Here is a 24,215-nt window from a genome sequence, read left to right on the forward strand (position 1 = left end):
TCAGCCAAGAAGCGAGCTGAACTCAACAGAGGAGTTTTCTGGTGTATACCTGCTATGTGGTAGAGTTGGAACTTGAACCTGGTATTCCTGATGCTGAGCCACAAGCTCTTCAAACCCTAGTCTGTCCCTATGTAAACTGACTCTCCTCTGAAAGTGTCTTCAGTGAGGATTTAGCAGTTTGCTCATAGCAGACACTATAGTCCTTACAGGGGACCTAGACATTACTAGGGAACCTGCTCTGACCATGCATGCCCCTCACTGTTGGACAAGAGTCTTCTCACTCAACAGCAGAGCCCAGGAGGCAAGCCAGATGCTAGGGGATGGGCCAAGTCCAGCTGTTGCTAAAAGGTTTGTTGTCTTAATACATAACCACTATTTTTGATGGTTTGTTAGAATAGGGTCTTGCTGTGTAACCCAGGCTGGGAAGAACTTGATACGTAGCTGAGGCTGGTCCCACACCTGTATCGATCACTTGGCCTATGTCTTCAGAGTCCCAGGATTACAGGCATGACCCATTACACCCAGCTGTTTATAACTTAAATGTTCAGATACAAATGTGTGGGCGTCTGTTGCTGTTCTGCCCTGGTCCTGAGGTCCCGATGTTAAAGGAAGATCTGGACCTGGGAGTAGGGTGCAGGCTTAGGCTCCCCAGGGGCTTGATCAGCCTCAGGCACCACCACCTGCTCGGCCTGTCACTGCCCATTTGCTGATCAGTAGCCCCACAGGCTATCTGAGTGGACTGCAGTCCCCAAGCTGCTACAAGCTGTTATCCCCAAGACAGGCCATCAGGGACAAGGATCCTCTGCAGAAGTGAGGAGCTATCTGAGGTTGGGCTTGTGGGAGCCTAGACTCATCCAACAAGTGGGCCTGGCAGGGTGGGGAGGCGTGGCTTATGAAGACTCAGGAGGCCTGATGAGGGCCCCACACTGCTCTGGGCAGTAGTGACTCTCTCTTTCTCTCTCTCTCTCTCTCTTTCTCTCTGTCTGGGCAGTGGTGAGCTCGCTCGCTCTCTCACACACATACACATTTGTTTTGTTTTTGAGACAGGGTTTCTCGCTGTGTAGACCAGGCTGGCCTCAAACTCACAAGGATCCGCCTGCCTCTGCCTTTCGAGCAAGGGCTGGGATCAAAGGTGTGTGCCACCACCGCCTTGCAGAGGTGCTGCCTCGTGCTCCTTCTCCCCCAGCATGAGCAGCAGTCAATTGCTCTGCCTCTCCTAGCCCGTCCTCTTATCCATGAAGTGAAGGTGCTGATTAACCACACATAGCACCTAGTTTTTTGTTTTTTTTTTTTTGCACTCGCACCATACATGCCATGGTGCATATATGGAAGGAAGGTCAGAGAACAACCTGTACACATTTTCTCCTTCTCCATGAAGGTTCTGGAGGTTGAACTTGGATCATTAGCCTTGGCAGTAAACACTGCTACCCATTGAGCCGTTTCTCAGGGTGGAACTCTATAGCCCAGACTGACCTCTTGCCTCAGCCTCTTAAGTGTTGGGGTTACAGATGTAAGTTACCGTGGCCAGCTGGCATTTAACTAAGGCTTTGCAAACAGTGGCTGGAATAATATTGGTCTCTGTACACCATCACCAGGCTCTCTGAGCTGTGTCTGTGAAACCTGAGGTCATGACTGCTGGATAGAGTGAATACATTCCACTTTTTTACACAGGCTTCTATAATACCAGAAAGGTCCCTGACAGTGTCCCTCCAGCACAGGCCCAAAAAAGGGGATGGCATCCGATCCGTTTCCTTTCCTTATTTCTCCAGGGAAGGACAGGGGCGCTGGCATCAGGGGTCTCTTAAAGACTGTTCTAGACAGCAGGTTCATGCCATTCCTCCTGAGGATCCAGTTGAGGGTGCAATTCTAGACAATACCCTCAAGAGTGGCAGCTACTGGCCCCTCTCTGCTTGAGGATTGTGGACAAGAGTCTACTGATCAACATTGCTCTGTGGTCTTGGTGCTTCTGGGAACAGGATGGGCAAGTGATCCACCGCCTGGAAGTCTCCCTGAATATCATAACAGACATTCTCAGGAGGAAGGACTCTAACCCACGGCACCCATGCGTTCAGGAAGGGTCTCATTCATGAAGAGACGATTGACTAGCTTATGGGCAGTGAGTGTGGTGAGAGCTGGGACTCAGCCAGAGACCCTGGAGGAAATCCCTGGCATCCCTGTGACCTTACCAGTTACTTTGTGTTTCCAGTTCCCCAAGTGCAAAGACCCGAGTCTGGGAAGTATGTCTGTGAGGGTTAACTGAATTGAGGCTTTCTAGAACCAGGAAATACATGGTGTAGGGGTGTAGCTGATGCTATTTGCTCTTGGCATTCTGGAGCTGTAATACAATGCCTCATGAGATGAGCCCTTCTCAGTGTTAGCACATAGTAGTTTCTTTGAACAAGGCCTCCCCTGTCTGCTCCATTCTGGCCTCCTGTGCAGCCAGCCACTCCCCTGACCCCCACACAGATTCTGCCAGCCCTCTGGCTCAGGGCCAAGACATGATTGCAAAAGGTGGCTGGGCTTTGTCCCTCCTGCCCCCCACCCCCGCACCCCTCTTTAATCTCCAGGCCTACGAAGGGCAGATTGTAGGTATCTGGTTAAGAGCTCAGGCTCTGGTCATACCATCTGGCTTACTGAAGATCTCCTCCTTTAGCCCTGAGATCTTGGGCTCGAGATTGTCATCCATAGAAGGGTGAGATGATGACCCATTCGTCATTTGTAGTTGTGAGGGATGAAGGAGATGGTGCATGCAAGTGCTTGGCACAAAGCCCGGTACCGTCAGCGCATGCAGAATCTTAGCCATTGTCATTATTCTGTGCTCAAGTTCAAAGCGGAAATCTGTCAAGCCTGTTCAAGGGGATATCCCCTTAGGATGCCCTGTGCAACCCCCCTCCCCCACAGCCCCTCCTCACACTCCGTACCTATAGATCCCAAATAACTTTTCGCAGGGTCCTCCCTCGGGCCAGACTCCACTGAAGCACCACCCCCTGTGACAGGGAGTGGGTGTGGATGTGTGAGACACACACCCTCCATTTATTTATCATTGAGTCCTCACTGCCAATGCCTCTAACACCTAGGCAGATAAATCTTCAGCCTGTGGAGGGTTCGGGCAGTGCAAAGAGAAGGTTGCCAAGGGTTTGGCCCCTTCTTCCCTTCAAGCCTTCATACCCTCCATCCATCCCACAGGGCTGACACTAACAGGTCCCAAGGCATCGTCAGTCTGCACCTTTCAGGGCTGAGACGCCAAGTGTTTGGGGTCCTGCGACGGAGGGTCTTATGTGCACCTTTGCCTGCTGACTCCTAAAGGCTGGCTCCCACTGCTGTTGCTGGGCAGACTTCCCCACCTGGCTCTTAGGCAGAAGTGGTTACGGTTGCCATAGCAGTGAGGCTGGCTTTCATCAGCAGTCCCTTCCCAGGAGCCTCAGGGCAGGAGAGCCACTGAGTCAGCCAGGGGTAGGGTGCTTTCCTCCCCTCCTTCAGGTCACAGGAGGGTGGCCTCAGCCAGGAGGGGTGACCCCACTTCAGGTGACATTTAGCCCCACTGGAGTACTCCCCCAACCCAGGCTGCTTTCACCCTCTAGCAGCTCTGCCTCTGGATACTGTAGCCCTTCCAGTTGTGTGCTCCATGCCCTCTGCTCTCGCCAATTTCCAGGCCCCCTCCCTCCTGGAGACTCTTGCTTTAATCCTGTTGCCTCCTCACTTTCAGATCCCATCCTCAGGTAGGGTTTCCTGACCATGCCCACTGCAGCTCTCTTCCTGGACCCTTTCCTCATAGCGCTGAGCACAGAGTAATTTTGTTCGCTAGGGATGTGTGTGTGTGTATGTGTGTGTGTGTGTGTTCACTAGGGGTGTGTGTGTGTGTGTGTGTGTGTGTGTGTGTGTATTTCAAAGTCTCTCTCTGAATGGGGATTCCCAAGAGCAAGAGTTGGATCAAGGTCTCCTCTTTTGTTGTTGTTTTTTGTTTGGTTGGTTTTTTTGTTTTGTTTTGTTTTTTGAAACAAAGTTTCATATAACCCAAGCTTGTTACCCAGCGGAGACTAGCTTTTGAACTCCTGTCCTGATCCTCCTGCTTCCACCTCCCAAGTGCTAGGGTCACAGAATCACAGAAGTTCACTACCATTCCTGGTTCCCTCTTTGGAAGTTGGGTTATAGAAGCGGGAGAGCTGTCTCAGCAGTTCTTCCCGAGGACCAGAGTTTGAGTCCCAGTACCCACATTAGGTGACTCACAGCCACCTGAAACTCCAGTTTCAGGACCAACACCTTCTTCTGGCCTCCTTGGGCACTGCACATGTTCAGTGCCTACACATACACCCATAAATTAAAAATGTCTGAATTGGAGGCCAGCCTGGTCTACAGAACTAGTTCCAGAAAGGCTAGGGCTACACACAGAAAGCCAGTGGGGGGGGGGGGGGAGTCTTCAAAATTAAGATGCAATTGACATGTTATAAAATTTCTCATATATATATGTATGTATATGTATGTATGTATGGGGGGTACACTCCTAAGTATTGCTCATATATTACATGCTAAGAATGCACTCAACTATCAAACCCAAGCCCTATTACTTTTTTGAAAAAGTTTTTTGAGACTAAGAATCATATAGCCCTGGCTGGCTTCAAACTCACTCTAGGGCTAGAGAGATGGCTCATTGGTTAAGAGCACTGGCTCTTCTTCCAAGGTACCTGGGTTTGATTCCCAGCACCCACATGGACGATCACAACTGTCTATACCCTCAAACAGACATACATGCAGGCAAAACCCCAATGTATATTAAAAAAATTAGCTGCTAAACTCAAATCCACTGTCCTTCTCAGGGCTCCTTTCTAGAAGAGAAAAAAAAAGGGGGGGGGATTCACTCTAGAGCCCAAGCAGACCTTGAACTCTAGTTTCTCCTGTCTCAGGCCCAGCAAATTCCTCATTTTCATGATGTACAACTTGCCTGCTTCGTTATTTGGCTGGTTGTGATTTTGATATCACAACAAAGGAATTGTTGTCTAATCCAAAGTCCTGCAGAGTTACACCTATACTTTTGTTTGTTTTGTTATTGTGGATTTTGGAGACAGGGTTTCCCTCTGTAGAGCCGGCTGGCCTAGAACTCACATCGCTCCTACTGCCTCTGCTTCCTGAGTGCTTGGCCACTGTGCTCTGTCCATTTCTTTAAAACCAAAGTTGTTACTATTTTGATGGAGATTGTTCAGGGTCTGAAGATGAATTTGGAAAATACAGCCATCATTGGGCTATTAACACACCCTCTTGGCCTCTGTCAGTTACTAGTCATGTGACCTCTGGCAAGTGTTAAAACCCCCTTCAGCCTCTATTACCCATCTATAGAAAGGGAAAAAAGGGCCAAAGCTGTTTTTGTTCCTGTTTCCCTGGCCTCATCTCCCTCCCACTTAGCACTGCTGCAGTCCAGAGTAATGCCATAATTAATCCTGTGCCTAAGTGCCGGCTCCGTTAAGGTGCTTTCTGTCGGGGAGGTTTTGGCTTAATTATAGGGTGGTAGGGTGGTGTGCATTGCACTTAGTCAGGGGATCTGATTAATCGGCGTTTTATTTATCTGGATGTTTGTCTGCAGCCAGCATCTCTGGGGAGGTCTTTGTGCTGAGTTGTCCTGGCTCGGAAGACCTGCCTTCAGGGCTCCTCTTCAGAGGGCAGTCTCCTTCCAGGTCTGCCCTGCCTGCTCCAGAGCCTGCAGAGGGCCTGCATCTGGAAGCTGGCCCTCAAGAGGGCTGGACATAGGAAGATGAGCAAGTTAGCATTGCCAGGAACTGAGAGTCCTGGGAGAGTTGGAACCCAAGCTTGGAAAAGAATTTTGAGTGCTGTCCTCAGCTTGCCAGGAACATCCCACATGTGTTCTCCTGATCCCCCATCTCCAGTCCCTCTTCCTCAAAGCCCCAACTTTCCTGGCTGTCTGCTTAGCATTCCTCTGCCTCAGGAAGAAATGACTCAGTAGTTAAGAACATGCTAGGTTCCCAGCACCTACTCACATGGTTCAAAACTGCTCCTAACTCCAGGATCTGATGCCCTTTTCTGTCCTCTATCAGGACTGTACTCACATGTGTGCACACATACTTAATTAAAAACCTTGCGGGCGGCGGCAGCACGCGCCTTTAATCCCAGCACTCCGGAGGCAGAGGCAGGTGAATTTCAGTGAGTTCAAGGCCAACCTGGTCTACAGAGTGAGTTCCAGGATGCAGCTCTGAGTCTGAGGTCCAGCCTCAGTTTCCCCTCCCTGTCACCTCTTGCTGTATCCATTCAGTCATCTATACTATCCCAGCCTGGCCCAACTTTGCCAGGACTTTGTTGTTTGCCTCTCAGTGTTCTGCTGCAAGAAACTCCTAGGTAATGAGGAATGGTTAGTCCACCTGCCTTAGCCACGGGGTTCACTCCTGTGTCATCTGTGCCTTATTTCATGCCGTACTTTTGCTTCCTTATGCGAGATTATTCCTCAGAGAAAAAGCCCTGCAGAACCACGACTAAGTCTCAGAATCCCCGTCCTGTCTTCTCCTTTCCTCTCACAGTCCATGTTTCTGCAGCCTGCCTTCACTTCTTACATATGCCCCACCCTCTTTTCATGCTCCCTTGAAATGGTGTAATGGCTACACTGTGTCCTGCTATGTGCAGGCATGGTGCTCTGCCAAATTCACCTGCCACCTCTGTAAAGCCTTCCTGAATGCCCCAAGGGATTCCAGGGGTCTTCTCTTTCCTGTCATTATCTTTTCATTGTTTGGGAGTGCTTTGTGTGGAGGCCAGAGGTTGTTCACCTCAGGTGCCCTTCAGGGGCCGCTACCTTGTTTTTTGTTGTTGGTGGTGATGGTGATTTGTTGTTTTTCTTTAAAAAAAAAAAAATTTTTTTTTTTTTTTTTGGAGATGGGGTTTTTGTTAGTTTTTGTTTTGTTTTGAGACAAGGTATCTCATTGGGGCTGGAAGCTCACGGTTAAGGATGGCCAGAGAACACCAGGGATCTGCCTGTCTCCTCCTCTTCAGCACTGGGACTGTAAGTGTGCCCCACAGACTGGAGAGATTGCTCTGCCATTGAAGGCTAGGCTAACAGCCAAAAGGACAAGCATTTGCCATCAGGCTCAACTTACATTCATTCTGGGGTCAGAATAGGTGCTCATCCCTGTGTAGCAGGACCTTATGAACTGAGCTCTCCCCATCCCAGCCCTCCCTATCACCATCTTAATGACATAGGTGAACTCATTTAATTTTACAACTCCAGGAAATAGGGAGGGCATAGGATGGAGAACCTGGAGCTTGTAGCAAAAATGAACCCAAGCTCACAAAGTAGGTAGGTAGCATCATAAACTCGAGCAGTCTGACTTCAGAGCACCTTCTGCCTCTTGCTACCACCATAAACTGCTTCTTGCTGTCCATAGTGAGTGGTGCTAGGCCAGAGCAGGGTTAGGGTCCTCTGCTCTGCCAGGGAGGGGGTTAGGAGGTGGACAATGTGTTCCCTCAAAGGCAAAGCCTATAAGAGGTGTCCACCAGAAAGTCAAACAATCTGGTTCATATCCATGTCCTGCCAGAACCCAGAAATGAGGGTCCAGGTCTAAGCAGGCAGCATCAGGCTGGACATGGGGCATTGCAACTCTAGATTCAGGTGCAAGCTCTATAGGGCTTCTGTGGACTCTCCAGGAAGAGAGTGAGTGACAGGGGTGTTGAGTTGGTTGTCCTGGGGTTTCTGACGGCACTGCAAGGAGTATGGCCTTGTCTCCATCTCTGGAGGAGGACACTGAGTCACAGAGGCCTGATTGCCTTCTGCACTGTCTCCCTTTGTGGCTTCTAAGGGTTTGCCAGGTGGTGATTGAAGAAAAAGGCCCAGGAGGGTGATGGGAGTACTTTGATTTTTGTTGGTTTTCCCATCATAGTCCTGCCCTGGGCTGTTCTAGGGTTTATGCAGATTAATGTAGATATATGTTAATTGGATCACTACCAGTCATCATGCACTAATGGAGCTGCCAGCTCAGAGATATAGTGAGACCGAGCTGTGCAGAAGGGGCCCCAGGAGCTCCCAGCTGAGAAAGGAGTATGGGTCAGTGGTCACTGAGATGAAGGGGTGGAGTTGCCATGGATACATAGGCCAAGGCCCTGCCTCTTGACAGGACCAGACTGGCCAGATCAGCCTGCTGGGCCTCACAAAAGCTCCAAGCTGGTCCCTGAGGATTAATTACCCAGAAGGTAAGGACCAACTGCTTCCCAGCTCCCCCTGACCCAGTCTGAGTGGAGGGCTGGGCCACAGCAGGAGGGCCCGAGGACAGACAGATGGCAATCTGGGGTTTAGATACAGAGATCTAAAGTGAGGAAGAGGGTGCCTACTTTCCCAGCGGAATGCCCCTCCAGCAGGCCTCCTAAGGGGTGGGAGTATTAAAAGCTGGAGCCTATAGACAGGCTCAATCACCAAGCTCTGAGAGTGTGTGGCAGGGGACGCCGGCCACACAGTGGCTGGAACTTGAGTCCTGCAGTGTCTTCATTCATGAGCCTTCCACAGCTGTGCGCCTCAGTTTCCATTTGTGCCTTGGAATGGTTTTAGAGACTGTAATATGAATGTGAAGGCCAGTATACAGTGGAACTTAATAAAGTACACTAAGGTAGACCCTTAAGGTTGTCACTGTCTTGGGGGCTTTGGTTTGTTCCTTTGTATGAGAATGACACTCCTCACTTGTCCAAGTTCTTCATTCCTTTCTCTAGCTTAGTACTAGTGTCCTTAGAGGAAAGAAATGACATAGCCATGTCCCCAGGACAGGAACTGAGCTCATTTTTCACCAGAATTTGGTCCACAAAAGGCACTGAGTTGGCTCAGCAGGTAAAGATGCTTGCTGCCAAGCCTGACGGCCTGAGTTCAATTCCTGGGAACCTACATGGTGGAAAGTGAGAACTGACCTGAATGTTGTCCTCTCTCTCTCTCTCTCTCTCTCTCTCTCTCTCTCTCTCTCTCTCACACACACACACACACACACATACACACACACGCCATTATCAACACACAAACGAATAAATGCAATCTTAAAAACAATCTTTAAGCCAGGTGGTGGTGGTGCACACTTTTAATCCAGCACTCAGGAGGCAGAGGCAGCCAGATCTCTGAGTTCAAGGCCAGTCTGGTTTACAGAGCAAGTTCCAGGCCACACAAGGCCACACAATGAAACCCCCTCAAAAAAAAAAAAAAAAAATTAAAGAACCATCTATAGGTAATTGAATGGATGCTGTGTGTTTGTTCAGAATAGTGTGTAATAGTGTGTTTTGTAGAGAAAGAATAGTTAGTGTCAGGGTGACTTAGGAGGTGCACTTTGACCTACTCTGTCACCTCCCTACAGAGTCCAGAGAAACAGTGGATATAGGACCAGGTTCCAAAGTCAGCCACCTCGTGTTGGGTAACAGCATCAGGGCCGAAATGCTCTTGGCCTGCAGCCCCTGAAGGAGAAGAGGAAATGAACCTGGATAAAGTCGGGCTGGAGGGAGCAGAGCTGCAAGGGCCAGGAAGTCTGGGACAGGCTAGCCCAGGGGCGTGGAGAGTCATGTGGCCAGGCTTGGCAGCAACCACAGTTACTCAATGAGCCGCCTCACCAGCCTGGCTCATTTATTTATTTATTTGTCTATTTATTTATTTATCTATTTATTTTTGCAGCAAAGTCTTATGTAGCCCAGGCTGGCCTTGAATTCAATGTGTAGCTGAGGCTAGCCTTGAATTCCTGATCCTCCTACCTCTCCAATGCCAAGATTATAGGTGTGCGATAATTACTTTTTTTTTTTTTTTTGCCATATTACTTTTTAAAAACTTTTTTTACATAGGGTTGGGATTTGAGTCAGCCTTATACACTGCCACTCAGCTGCCCCACCCCCAACTTTAACTTTTTTTTTTGTTTTTGTTTTTCAAGACAGGGTTTCTCTGTATTGCTTTGGAGCCTGTCCTCGAACTAGCTCTGTAGATCAGGCTGGCCTTGAACTCACAGAGATCCGCCTGCCTCTGCCTCCAGAGTGCTTGGACTAAAGGTGTGCACCGCTACCGCCCAGCCGACTTTAACTTTCTTAAACACATTCCATCTTAGTTGTGAGCCAGTTCACAGCTCCAGCTGTATGTGTGTTTAGAGCCTCGTCTCCGGTCGCCATGCTCTGCTCCCCTGAGATGACTGCTCATAACTGTTGTCTTCTCCTGGCTTTTGTTTTTTACACAGAGGACTCATGCTGCTCTGCGGCTTGCTTTTTTGACTTAACAGTGATAGCTTTGGCTGGATTCCAGTGGGATCTGGGCTGGGAGGAGGACTGCCAAGGATCTGTAAAGAAGGGAGGGACACCGTGTGTACACGTCAAAGCACCAGGTGTCCCCAATGACCACTAGGCACAGAAGAGGGGCTCCCTGTTCAGTAGTCCCCAATATCAATCACCAGGAGGCCATGTCTCTCCTCTCCGTCTCTCTCTTTCCTTTCTTCCTTCCACTTTCTTTTCTCCCCCCCCCTTTCTGGTTTTTGAGGGTTGGTTTCACTATATAGCCCAGGCTGGCATAAAACTTGCAGTAGGCCCTCCTGCCCTGTCTCCCAAGTGCTGGCATTACAAGTGTATAACGCCTTGGACCGATGCTTTCTAAGACAGAGGCCACATGGTTTATTCACTGCCTCACATCCCCCTGTCCGTAGTAGCCCTGGGGCCTGGAACAGAAGGTGCATTCTCTGTCCATGGTAAAGCCCCTCCTGGTCTCCATCACTCTACTCTTCCAGCTGACACACAATAATGCTGGCCCCAGGTGGAGCCCCTGGGGTGGGTCCAGTTTAGGAGCCGGGAGACCCCTCCCCTCAGGCAAGTGACTGTCCCACCCAGCTGTCACTGTGTTGAGGCCTAATGAGGGCTGCACTAGTGGATCTCCCGGGCTCCTTCCAGCTTGCGGCATCAGCTTCAGCCCACCCCCTCATTTCACGGATGAGGGGCTGAGTCATGTATAATTTTGTCAGCTGCTTCAGAAATCCACTGGGAAGGGGGGCTTCAGGACACATGGGAGGCTGCTGCCTTGTACTGGAGACACCCTGTTAGCTGAGTGCTTTATGTGATAGAACACTTTGCTATCGAGGAAACCGAGGCCCAGAGAGGGAAAAGGACCTGCCCAGGGTTGCAGGATGAGTCACTGACTAAACTGTTTCTACTCCTCTGCTGGACCCCAAATGGGGAGCTTCGCTCCTCCAGTCGGTCAGAAGAATAGGGCTGCACTTTCCGTTCCTCTGGGACTCTCAGGGCGCCACCCTCCTCTCCCCCCAGACAGCCAGACTTCTGCAACTAAGGCATATGGCCGCACACTGGAATATTGGCCCAGGAAATAGTTGACTTGCAAAATTGATGGGCAAGGGCTAAGGTACTGGAGGCTTCTGATGAAGTTCCATGGCCTTTTGCCCAGCCTCTTCCCTGCCTCTGCCCCAGTCAGCTTCCTGGGGCTAGGGTGGATCCATCTGTATTATTCCCCACCCCCACCCCAGTCCCCACCTGGGATTGGGCTCCTGGGGTTGGAGTCTAGACAGACAAGAGCATCCTACTGAGACCAGAAGCAGCCCTGACAAGGGGCTGAAGGTTCCCATAGCAACAACATCCCCCCTCAGCTGGCAGCCACCTGATAAATAAATAATCAGGTTTTGGGGGTGGGGAGCTAAGGGCCAGGGGAAGGGCAGCCAGGCAGACTGGGTCTTCACTCTGGCGAGGTGAACGGGTGTGTGTGAGTCAGGCCTGGGAAAGGAGGCTTGAAGCATCCAGTGGAGAGAAAGCATGAATGGTGAAAGTGGTCGGATGGGAGATTTGTCCCACTGGTGACCCCTCGACTCGGGGATGTTAAAGAGCAGGAAGAAGGCTTGAGTCAGAACTGGAGGTGCTAGCTCTTGCATCCGGACACATCAGAGGAGTGGGCACTGGAAATGGACCAGGTCCAGCAGGTTAGATTTACAGTGAGTACTACACATGATGGAGTGGGTGTGTAAACCCAGCACTCTGGAGGCTGAGGCAGGAGGATCTCAATGTCCAGGACAGCCTGGGCTCCATAGCAGGATCCTGTGTGCAAAAAACAAAAATTGTTTTCAGAGACAGGGCAAGGCCTGGGAAACTGGGTGACGTGGCCAGCAGTGAAGGTGGAGACGTAGCCTTAGGATTCAAAGGCTGCTAGCCCCTCTTGGGACCTTGGAGCATGGGAGGAGGAAAGAGAAACAGACTTCCTGAAGAAACTACAGGAAAGGTGCAGTGCATGGGACAGGGCCAAGGACAGGGGATGGCAGTGTCAGGAGAGGCCACACAAACCCATGGGCTCAAGAATCAGGAAGACAGGGCCCAAAGTTTTTTGCAAGTGCAAGGTCAGCTCCCACTGAGCCACTCACTGTGCACCCAAGGGTGGACTTGAACTCTGATTCTTCAGATTCCACTCCCGGATGCTGGGATCATAGTTGTATACCATTACCATCACTCCCAGCAAAATTCTTAAGCACCCAAGATGGTGTTTGTTTGCTTCTCTGAGACAAGGTTTCTCTGTGTGGCCCTGGCTGTCCTGGGACTCACTCTGTAGACCAGGCTGGCTTCGAACTCAGAAATCCACCTGCCTCTGCCTCCCGAGTGCTGGGATTAAAGGTGTGCGCCACAATGCCAGACAGTACCCACAATGTTTATTGAGAATGTTTCCCACTCATCTTGAGTCAAGGTGCATTTAGCTGGCAAACTAGAATTTAAAAATGTTATTGTATACGTCTCTCTCCATGTGTGTTTGTGTGTGTGTGTGTGTGTGTGTGTGTGTGTGTGTGTGTGTGTACTAGCCCACTGTGCCTAAATGTACTTGTTGAGATCAGAAAACAGCAAGAGTTGGTCTTTTCCTACCATGTGGGCTTTGAGAACTTAGGTTTTGAGGCTCAGTGTGGCAAGCACCTTCTTTACCCACTGAGCCATTTTCCTCCACAACCCCCACTCCAATTTAGAGTTTTAAGAATATCTTTGTGGGGGGGGGGTTGTTTCGTTTCTTGCTTTTGTCTTTTTTGAAACAAGGTATTACTTTGTAGCCCATGCTGGCCTCTTTTTGGAACCCCGTTGTCTCCACCTCCCTAGTCCGGGAAGTAATGGGAAGTAAAAGCCTCTTTATATCTGTCTCATGGAGGCCTGGGGCTCGTGACTGGCACCCTGGGCTCCTGCTGTCTGATTTCCTGTCACTCTTTACACTATTTCCAAAGGGTGGGGGCCTCAGAGCCTGCACAGGTGACAAACACTAACTGTTCTAAGATGTAAAGGAGCTAGTGGATGGGACACATTCCATGTCTAGTGGATGGTAAATCGTCAGAGCTCAGTGCTGGATGGATAGGTGATGGCTGTGTGTGGCAGGAACAGCAGCATCCAGGGTTAGGGATGGACTCATCAGGGGTCCTCCCATCCCTGGAGGGTGAGAAGTGAGCTGTACTTCACACAGGAGGGCTTGAAAAGGAGGTGGAGACTCCAGTTCCAATTTCAGTTGTGGAAAGAATAGAAGCAAGATGGTACAAGTCACCCGAATCCAAGTCTGACAACATGAATTTTCTCCCTAGGACCTACATAGTAGAAGGAAAGAAATGATTCCTGCAAGTTGTCCTTTGACCTGCCTTCTTGCGCCTGCACACACACACACACACACACACACACACACACACACACACACTACACACATGGAGAGAGAAATGTTTTTGTTTTTTTTTTTTAAAAAGACAGAGTGGGATGAGGAAGACAAGCCTGGAGGGTTCTTCCCTCAAGGTTAGCCAGCCAGCCACCCAAGTCGGACAGTGTTGTGGAGTCCGTTAATGTTTGTATATAGGTGAGGAGCCCGAGTCTCAGTAGGGCAAAGTTCCCCGGCAGATGGAGGTACACTCCCCACTCTCCACCTGAGCCCCTTAACTCCTGAGCCAGCGCCTACTGGGAAGCACAGTACCTTGGTGCCTAGATGAGACAGGTGGCAGAGAAAGATCTGTTTTGCCACCTGCCTGCTGTGTGACCTTGGGCAAGTCATTTGTCCTCTCCAAACTGCATGTTCTCTTTCCTCAAGATGACATAACGATCCCAGGTCCATCTTCCTGCCAAGGCATGTGCAGGGAGAGATGAACTTGGGATGCCTCTGACCATCTGCAGAGCCTTGTGAGGATTGTCACCAGCGAGAGGCAGATGGGAAGGTGCCAGGCTTGGGCCTGGCACTACCAGGCTCCCCTCATGTCCTGTCCAAGCCTGCAGCTTCTTTGGTCGCTGCCCAAACTGTGCCATCTGTGAGGCATCAGCCTGTGCTATCCTGGTAGGAAGAGACCCTAGGTTCTCTCGCTTGACCCAGATCCCCTCAACTCATTCCTAAGCAGACAATGAGATGTTGTTTGCTTTTAGTGCTGGGGCATCTAACCCAAGGTAATGCACATGCTACATAAGCGCTCTACCGCCGAGCTATATTCCCAGTCCCCAGATTTAAAACAATTTAAGTACATTTATTTATTTGGAGTAACACTTTTGCATATCAGAGGATCAACTGTGGGAGTCGATACTCTCACCACTTGGGTCCCGGGGACCAACCTCAGGTAGTAAGGCTCAGTGGTTGGCACCTTTAACCTCTGAGCCATCTTGCCTCCATCCCATGTCTCATTGTTTGTTTTTTGAGATGGTCTTTCTGAGTTATCCAGGAAGGGCTTGCCAGCAGGAAGGAGAGGCCAGGACCCTGGCTCAGCCGTAGAGGCCTTGACTTCCTCTTGTATAACCCCTTTGTGGCTGAGGGAATAGGCATCTTGAGTCTATGTCCCGTTGTGTGGCATTTGTCGCAGGCTGTCTCTTCCACAGGTGGCTGCACTCCAGCGGCAGATCTTTGATTTCCTGGGCTACCAGTGGGCTCCCATCCTGGCCAACTTCCTACATATCATGGCTGTCATCCTGGGCATCTTTGGCACCGTGCAGTATCGGTCCCGGTATCTCATCCTGGTATGTTCCCCTGCTTTTTTTGCCCCCACCTCTCCAAACCTCAAAATTATGTGCTCAGAGCATACCTGGGTGCTATTTTCCATTACAGAATCTTCCCAGGGGATAGTGTAAGATATGCCATAAGCAAGATATGTCAACTGCCCAGGGTGGGCCAGGCAGAGTGCTCAGTCCTATGTGTGAGTCTCACCATACAGCAGCCCTATCACCACACACACACACACACACACACACACACACACACACACGGCTGAGGAAAAGAGGCTGGCTCAGAGTGGGGAAGAGTCTCCCTAAGGTCACACAGCTAAGAAAGGCAGAGCCAGGTCTGGAGAAGGACTCCCACACTATCACCAACCCTAAGTTTTGGGGACAAAGAAGTGGTGGGCCTCATCAGTGTTTCCCAGGGCAGCAAGGAAGCATCATCAGAAAGTCATGGCTTCTGTCCCTACTGACTGATGTTCACTGAGGATGGGGTCCGGCAGGTGTGGTGATGCGTATCTGTAATCCTAGAACTTGGGAGAAATAGGCAATATCATGGAGAGTTCAGGATAGCCTGGGCTACACAGTGAGACACTATCTCAAAAAAAAAAAAAAAAAAAAAAAAAAAAAGGACAACATGGTCTCAAGATAGCCTATGTGACTTTTTGAGGTCAGTAGTTCCTATGCTCCAGCCCCGGGGGTATGGTGGTATTCCCAGAACCCTCCACCACTAATGGTCTTCTAGATATCTAGTCGCAGACATCTTCAGCCATGCTCTGTGCTGGTCCTCAGCGCCCCTACAGGTGGCCATATCAAGGGAAACAGTTTTTCACTAGATGAACCCACATCCGTGCTTGATCAGGTGTGGTATCAAGGACATGCACTGTCGTGCTGCCAGTGGCCTACTCACGCTCATCCTAGGTCCTCTCTGTTCCTGAAGGCCAGCTCCACCATGCTGTCTCTGGTGGCAAGTGTCCTCACCTACTGAGCCATCTCTTCAGCCCCTGCAGTTTGTGTTTTTGAGGCTTTATTTCTTTTTAATTATGAAGGGGTGCACTTGAGTGTGGGTACCCAAGGAGGCCAGGGGAGGGCATTGGATCCCCTGGGCCTCAAGCTACAGGTGGTTGTGAGCCTGCCCTTGTGTGGATGCTGGGAACAAAACTTTCATCTAAATTGCTGAGCCATTGCTCTCTCTTGTCCCACGATGGTTTTGGTTTCGTGTTGTTTGTCCGGTTTTTGGTTTTTTTTTTTTTTTGAGACAGGGTTTCTCTGTGTGGCCCTGGCTGTCCTGAAACTTACTCTTGGCCTTGAACTTGGAGATCTTCCTGTCTCTGCCTCCCGAGAGCTGGGATTAAAGATGTGTGCCACCACCGCCCAGCCTTCAATTTGTATTTTTAGTAAAGTCCTCAAAGTAATTGAAGTACATATAGAAGAGGTTCCTCTGCAAGGGCCTGGGCTAAGGGCCAGTCCTTCCTCCTAGCTGTGTGATCCAGAGAAGCTGAGCCTGCCTCTGGGTTTTAGTAAAGGGGAGACGAGATGCCTGCCTGCCCTCAGGGCTGTGTAGGATGCATGTGGACTTGTAACCTCTACTGCCAAGACCCCCTTACCCTTGAAGTCTGTCTCCATTGACTGAGCCGCCCCCAGCCCCACCCTGAACTCACCTCTGCTTCCTGCAGTACGCTGCCTGGCTGGTGCTCTGGGTTGGCTGGAATGCCTTCATCATCTGCTTCTACCTGGAGGTTGGACAGCTATCCCAGGTAAGCCCCCGGCCTGGTGATGTGCAGAGCACAGCCTGACCTGTGCCGTCCCTACTGGGGGCTGGGACATGGTCTCTTCCACACACCTTTTCCCCTCGGGACACTCAAATGATCCATGCGACCCCCTTGGCCTCCATTTTTGTTCCTGGCCTCTTCTCACATCTCACAATGATGGAACTGATGAGGTTAAGAGCAGAGCGTTTGCTGTGAAGATGAGCCGAGGACTCCGTTGACCGCAGGCTCAGTAAAAATCCAAAGGTGTGTGCTAGCCTCGTGATAGAATGCCTGGGAAGGAGGTGAAAATGTCGAACAGGCACGAAGATGTGATGGGTCCAGGACGGATCAATATTTTCAGAAAGGGAAGACTAGGTGGCATTTGTTTGGGAGAAAGTGAACAAACTATGTCATGTGGAGAAGAGGACAAAGCAGGAGTGTGTGGCTGGCAGAAGAGCGAGCCCATGGAGACACAACGTCTATTTTTAGATATAAAGGAGGCCAAATATGTGAATACGAACTTTGGCTCCATCGTTTGACCCTGCCCCATTTAAGCCCCTGCTGAACATGGCCCAGCAGTTTGACACTGTGGCTTCCTCTCTCTAAGTTTCAGGTTGTTCTTTCTTTAGATTCATTTATTATTTATTTTATGTGTATGGGTGTGCAGTGGTTTCTTTTCTGTTGCTGTGATAAAACATCATGACCAAGGCAGCTTACAAAAGAAAGAGTTTCATTTGGGTTTCAGAGGCTGAGAGCCGATGATGGCAGAGCAAAGGCTTGCAGCAGAAACAGCCAAGAGCTCACATTTGGTCCACAACCCCACAGAGAGAGAGAGAGAGAGAGAGAGAGAGAGAGAGAGAGAGAGAGAGAGAGAGAGAGATCAGTGGACTATTAGAACCCCAAAACCCCACCCCCACCTTCAACAAGACTACGCCTACTCATCCTTTCCAAACATTCCACCAACTGGGGATTAAGTATTCAAACACATGAACCCAAGGGAGCCATTCTCATTCAGGCCAAGGTGCTTTGTCTGCATGTCTGTCTGCACCATGTGCATTCAGTGCTGGCACACTGAATAGGGCAAATGAACCCTGAACTAGAGTTACAGACAGATGGGAGCTGCCATGTGGGTGCTAGAAATGGAACCCTGGTCCTCTGGAAGGTCAGCCAGCATTCTTAACTCTTTTTTTTTTTTTTTTTTTGAGACAGGAGCTCTTATAGCCCATGCAGGCCTCAAATACTCTGTAGCTAAGGATGTCTTTGAACTCCTGACCCTCTTATGTTTTCCTCCCAAGGCTTCCTGTGTACTAAATAAACATTCTACCACCTGAGCAACATCTCCCATCCCATTTCCTCTTCTAAGCCAGCCTGGAGAGATGTCTGAGTTAAAATCCCCAGCATCCACATAAAAGCCTTCCTGTGGTGTGTATCTGTTATGAGCAGTTTCCCTCCAGCCTGGTCCCAAAATAACACATAGAGATTCTATTAGTTATAAAGCTGTTGGCCAATGACTAGAGTTTCTTATTGGCTAGCTCTGTCTTAAATATTAACCCATAATCACTAATATATGTATTCCTACATGGTCTTATCTTACCGAGAATACCAGACTCTCATCCTCTCTTCCCAAGATCACATCTTGACTCTACTATCTTTCCCAGAATCCTCCACCTCTCCTAGTCCCACCTATCTTGCTTTCTATTGGCCAACAGAGCTTTATTCATTAATCAATAAGAGAAACATATTTACAGAATGACATCTCCCATCATGTATCTGTAACCCCAATACTGGGAAAGGCAGACAAAGGGCGTCCCAAGGATTTTCAGGCCAGCCAATCTAACTAAACTTGAGAACTCCAGGGTCAGTGAGAGAGCCTGTCTCAAAAAACAAGGCAAGGTAAGAGAGATAGCTCAGTGGGGGGAAATGCTTACTTTATAAGCCTGATGATCCAAGTTCAATCCCAAAAAGTTGTATTCAGACCTCTGGAAATGTCTTGTGTCGCCTGAGTACACAAAGGCACACACAAACACACACCAACAATAATAATTAAATGTAAAAGAAAAAAGGTGGGAGGGAAATTGAGGAAGGAAGCCACCCAACCTTGACCTCTGACCTCAGTATCTACACATGTGCATTGAGACACACACACACACACACACACACACACACACACACACACAGGAAAATAGAAAGGTGGTACATTACACACCTTTAATCCCAGCACACAGAAAGCAGATGAGGCAGTTTTCTAAGTTCAAGGATAGCCGGGTCTACAGAGCAAGTTCTGGGACAGCCAGGACTGTACACAGAGAAACCTGTCTTGAAAAAAAGAAAAAGTAAAGACCAGAGCAGCCCCATGTGGTTACACAGGAGATGAAGCTTGATCACCGGCCTGTGTGTTTGGTTCCTGGTCTGACTGAAGGAGTGAAGGCATTGATGGGCACAAGGCTGTACACTATCTGTGAACAGCTGCCCAAGGCCAGCCCTTCTCCATGTAACAAATGGGAGATTATGGACCAAGAAGAGGAGAGATTTGTCCAGAGTCTCACTAAGGAGACCAGTGGAAACCCATTGGGTTGTACAGGAGCTTGTATTGAGGAGTTCACCAATGCTGGGGAGTTAGGCCCTGTCCCTGTTAGTATCCCTTCTAATTCTGAAATTCAGAGGGTCAACATCCACCCTTTGCATTTCACTGATAGCAATTTGGTGTTTAGATGGTCATCTACTGCCACCTGCTGGTGATGTATGGACTTATGCGTATAGTCTTCATTCCCTTCACAAATCAAGCTAGAGAGGAGCAGGCTGAGAGAGTCCAGATGGTAGTGAGAGCCCAGGGAGTATCCTCCTCTCCCTCCCCACCGCTCAGCATCCCAGGCCCCTCTGCCCCCCAGGACCGGGACTTCATCATGACCTTCAACACATCCCTGCATCGCTCGTGGTGGATGGAGAATGGGCCGGGCTGCCTGGTGACTCCCGTTCTGAACTCCCGCCTGGCACTGGAGGACCACCATGTCATCTCCGTCACGGGCTGCCTGCTTGATTACCCTTACATCGAAGCCCTCAGCAGTGCCCTGCAGATCTTCCTAGCTGTAAGTCCTGTTCATCACCTACCCCATCTTCCCAGAGTGAAGCTTCCAACCCATCCCATTCTTTATCCGCAGTTAAGAGAGGACAAGACAGGGGTGGTGGCATGTGCCTGCAGTTCCAGCACTCAGGAGAGGCAGGGGGGTCAAGATCACAAGTTGAAGGTCAGCTTAGATTACATAGTGAGTTCCAGACATCCCTCAGCCATCCTCCCCCCCCCAAAAAAAAAGGAAAGAAAAGAAAGGTGAACCTATGTAGCCAAGCCTTCCTTTGATCCTGCCTGGATTTGTGTCTTGTGACACCTCCCTCCACCTTTCCTCTAGCTCCTAAGAAAGGCATGGACAGGTTTCATGAATGGGATGAGACATCAGGCCAACTCCTGCTGGGCTTAAGTATCTAATATGCTTTGGGACCTTGCGTAAGTCGTTTGCTCTCAGAGCTCCCTTCCTGTTTGCATAGAAAAGACAGTACCAACTTTACAGAGCTGTGAGAATAAGAAAGGTGTTCCAAATAGGGGTCACAGCCAGGCATGGTGCCATACACCTGTAACCCCCTGCACGTGGAAAGTAAAGGCAAGAGGATCCAGAGCTCAAGGCTAGCCTAGGCTACTCGAGACCATTAATGGCAGGACCAGTCCTGTCCCAGGCACCTGGCACAGGCAGGGTCACATAGTCCTTTCACGTAAGAGTCTAGTTAGTGAGGCACGACCCAGGCACTACTTGCCTGAAGTCACATTCGCGCAGTCTTAAGCATTGACATGTAAGTGTTTGCTTTGGACCGGGTGCTGAGTTGGGTGGGTAGAGGGGACAGGGACAACTTGTCTTTCTCTTCCTGACTGTCATCCCCTCTCCCAGCTGTTCGGCTTCGTGTTTGCCTGTTATGTGAGCAAAGTGTTCCTGGAAGAGGAAGACAGCTGTAAGTGCAATTCCATGGGTGTGGGGCAGCCTGCCTGTCTTTTCAGCACTGTGGACAGGGCTTCCTCCCCTTCGGGAGCCCCGGGTCAGCTTGGGGACCCGTGTCTAAGCAAAGAAGAGAGGGCAGAGATGGATGGGGTCTTCATAACCACTCAGGGTTAGGACTCAGATGACCAAGTGCTCAGTTCAAGGCCCCAGAACTGCCTTTTCCCATTGTTGGATCTAACCCTATCGAAGGCCTTAGAGCCTTAGGGTCTTCCCTCAGCCTGACTGCCTCTCTCCTGCGGCCACCACCCCTCTCCCATACCATACACCTCCCTGCGTAGCTCCTTGTCCTGAGCATGGGCGTGGCCATTCCTGGCACCACCCACTCCTCGGGCCGGGGCTCCTGGGGAATGGGGTCCTGTCCTGGGTTCTTCACCTTCAGAACCCAATCTCTCATAGCTCACCCCTTCCCTTCCGCAGTTGACTTCATCGGTGGCTTTGACTCCTATGGGTACCAGGCGCCGCAGAAGACATCGCATTTACAGCTGCAGCCTCTGTACACGTGGGTCCCTGAGCACGGGGGGGGGGGGGGGGGGGGGGGAGGGAAGGGCTGGGCGTGGCTGGAGACAGAGTCTTTAGTATTGGAGAGGACATAAAGGAGGCATGGGCACCCGGGTCTCTCAGCTCGCTTACTTGCAGGCCTGCAGGTGTACCCCCTAACTTGCCGTTGTTTCCTGCAGGTCAGGGTAGCTTCTGCCCCGCAGCCACCCGCATACCTGGGCAACTGGAGTGAGCAGCACTGTAAGGGAATTCGGATAACTTTGGGCAGGCGCGTCCCCTGGCGGCCCATTGGCTAACTGCAACTTGCGTGGCCCCTCCTGGATCTGCGGGATGGGGCCCTTGGAGCAAATGCGGACTCAGACTGGAGCAAATGCAGACTCAAGACTTGAACTTGACCCTGACTCTGGCCATGGCCCTTGGCAGCCAGACTTTAGGGTTGGAGCAGGATGGGAAGGGGGGGAGGGGTACTCGCTGGGTTTGTATTTTTTTTTTTAATCTCAGCTTTGGTAAGTGCCGGGGGTCTTCCTCTTTCTTCAACTCCACTTTTTACCTAGTATTTTGCCCTCAGTCCAAACAGCAAGACAGATGAACCTGCCCCATCTCATTCCTCATTCACCTGCACTGGGGAAAGATACTGTGAACTAGGAGCAGGAGGCCTGGGCTCCAGCTGCAGCAGCATCACTGACATCCTGTGTGGCATCTGGCGGGGCCTTTGCTATCTCTGGGGCTCAGTTTCCCCACCTCAGATAATTAAGATAATCCCTTAGCAGATGACTCTCTAGCACTCTCATTTGGCTCTCAGGTTGCTGGGCTACGGTGCAGATATGGAAACTGAGGCCCAGAGATGTGAAGTGACTTGCTGGAAGTCACACAGTAAAGCTTCAGTGGAGGCAGGCTTTGATCCTGTGTTAGACCCTGCAAACCCAGTGTCTGGCCTCTGGACTTGGCTTACAAGCCAAGCTTGGACATTGCTGTACACTCACATACCATCACCGCCACTCACCAGCTCCACTCTTAAAGCAATATACAAGTTTCTTATTGGGAATCAGACAGACAGAGCCCAAAGCCTTGAGTTCAGCCCGACCCACAGGAAGCCCTTGTAGACTCAGCCTGCCCTTCTTTGGCAAACCTTTGAACCTCAGCCTCCAGGAAAGCAGGACCAGTTCCCACCCTACAGCCCACCAGATCACTAAGCCTGGGTCTCCTATCCCATGATCCTCTGCTGCCACTCCCCTCCCCAGCAACCCCACTAACCCTCCACTCATCCACCTACTTCACCATTGTGGTCTCAGAGGGCCAGAAGATGATGTGCAGGAGTGCTGAAGGGGCAGAGGGGGAGTGTGGGGGACTATGACCAAGAGAGTCAGCACCCCACCCTTTCCAAGGACAAACAGGAGGGCTCTTCATCACCTCCCTCCACAGATGCCCTGAGGACTTGTGAATGGAGAGCAGATGTCAGTGCCCCAGTCTGTGGAACTGGAGCCGCCCTGGTTCGAAAACCCAGCAGAGAGCTTGGGCAGTGGAGACAGTTCATGCCACACTGGTGACCACATCCCTCCCGTTCTCCTCTCCAGGCTTCCCTGAGCCAGGATGGCAAGCACACTCCTCTGTCCCATGCAGTATGCCACACAGAAGAGCCAGGCCCAAGATCTCCTCTAGCCATCACAGGCCCCAGGGTGGTGAGCCTAATCAGAGGGGGACAAATCCCCTTTAGGCCAGGCTGCCCCTTGCCACTGGGCCTCCTCCTCCACCTGCAGCCCTCCTCCTCCTCCTGCAGCCCTCCTCCTCCACCTGCTGCCCTCCTCCTCCACCTGCAGCACTCATTCCTCCCATCCCCCCCTCCAGGCCTCTTCTACTCAAGGGTTTAGCCACTGGTGCTTTGGACCTTTTGGTTTATAAGCCGGGTTTTGCAGGGGGTCTGGGTTTGCTTCTCAATGAGACCCTGTGGACTGGGACCTCCCTGGTATCCATGCAGGTGGGTTGATTAAAAAAAAAAAAAAAAAAAGTGTTTTCTTCACTTCGTGTCTGTCCTGCCCTGTTGGTCAAAAAGGCAAAGCTGGGTGGTCGTTTCACTTTTAACATATATACATACTTTTTTTTTTTTTTTTTTTTTTTTTTTTTGGTGTTTCTCAAGACAGGGTTTCTCTGTGTAGCCCTGGCTGTCCTGAAACTCACTCTGTAGACCAGGCTGTCGTCAAACTCACAGAGATCAACCTGCCTCTGTCTCCCAAGTGCTGGGACTAAAGGCATGCACCGCCACTGCCCAGCTATCTTTTTGTTTGTTTGAGACAGGGTCTCTCCATATAATGCTGGCTGACTCAGAACTCACAATGTAGACCAGGGTGGCCTTGAATTCATAGCAGTCTACTTGCCTCTGCCTCTGAAGTGCTGGGATTAAAGGTGTGTGCCATTACACTTGCCCTCCTTTTTCAAATATAATACATTGTGTTGGGAGCATGCGTGCCAGTGTTCATGCGGAGGTCGGAGGACAGCTTTGTGGAGTTTGTCCTCTCATTCCACCAGATTTTTTCTTTTACTGTGTTTGCTTGTTTGGGGGGGGGGGTGTGAGGGTTGAGCACACAAGCCACAAAGCAGGTGTGAGAGTCAGAGAATCGGACTCAGGTCCCCAGGCTTGCTTAGCAAGTGCCTTTACCAATGGAGCTGACTTCCCTTTATGGGTTTCTCTATGAAGCCCAGCCTATCCTGGAATTCATAATCTTACTGCTTCAGACTCCTCAGTGCTGGATTACAAGTGTGCAGCACCATGTTTAGCTTTTATTGTATATTCCTGAGGCTCTGGCTTCTGCCTCAGACTGGCCTGAGAAGCAGAGGTAGCAGTTCTTGTGAATTTGAAATCAGTCTGGTTTACAGAGCAAGTTCCAGAACAGCCAGAGCTACACAGAGAAACCTTGTCCCCCCCCAAAAGAGAGAGAGAGAGAAAGGAGAAATGCAAAATGCTTTCTACTTTGTTTTCTCAATAAGTGCCCATTCTGATGATATTTCTGGGTCTCTTTTGCAT

At 50.4% G+C, this 24,215-nt stretch overlaps 1 protein-coding gene across 2 annotated transcripts in view; it reads left to right on the top strand.

The window, feature by feature from the left end:
* The window catches only part of Nkain1 (sodium/potassium transporting ATPase interacting 1), a 37,086-nt gene extending 15,404 nt beyond the window's left edge, over nt 1-21,682 (top strand). Inside the window, exons 2-7 of one of the 2 annotated variants that reach the window (XM_051188933.1) lie at nt 14,791-14,928; nt 16,581-16,661; nt 19,544-19,741; nt 20,591-20,651; nt 21,116-21,197; nt 21,376-21,682. In XM_051188933.1, coding sequence (XP_051044890.1) covers nt 14,791-14,928; nt 16,581-16,661; nt 19,544-19,741; nt 20,591-20,651; nt 21,116-21,197; nt 21,376-21,385 — 570 coding nt within the window. In that variant the 3' untranslated portion in view covers nt 21,386-21,682. The remainder of the gene's footprint in view (nt 1-14,790; nt 14,929-16,580; nt 16,662-19,543; nt 19,742-20,590; nt 20,652-21,115; nt 21,198-21,375) is intronic. The other variant, XM_051188934.1, reaches the window with a different exon arrangement.
* The last annotated feature ends 2,533 nt before the right edge of the window (nt 21,683-24,215 follow it).

The sequence above is a fragment of the Phodopus roborovskii genome, unplaced genomic scaffold (genome assembly GCF_943737965.1).
Source record: "Phodopus roborovskii unplaced genomic scaffold, PHOROB, whole genome shotgun sequence".
Lineage (NCBI taxonomy): Eukaryota > Metazoa > Chordata > Mammalia > Rodentia > Cricetidae > Phodopus > Phodopus roborovskii.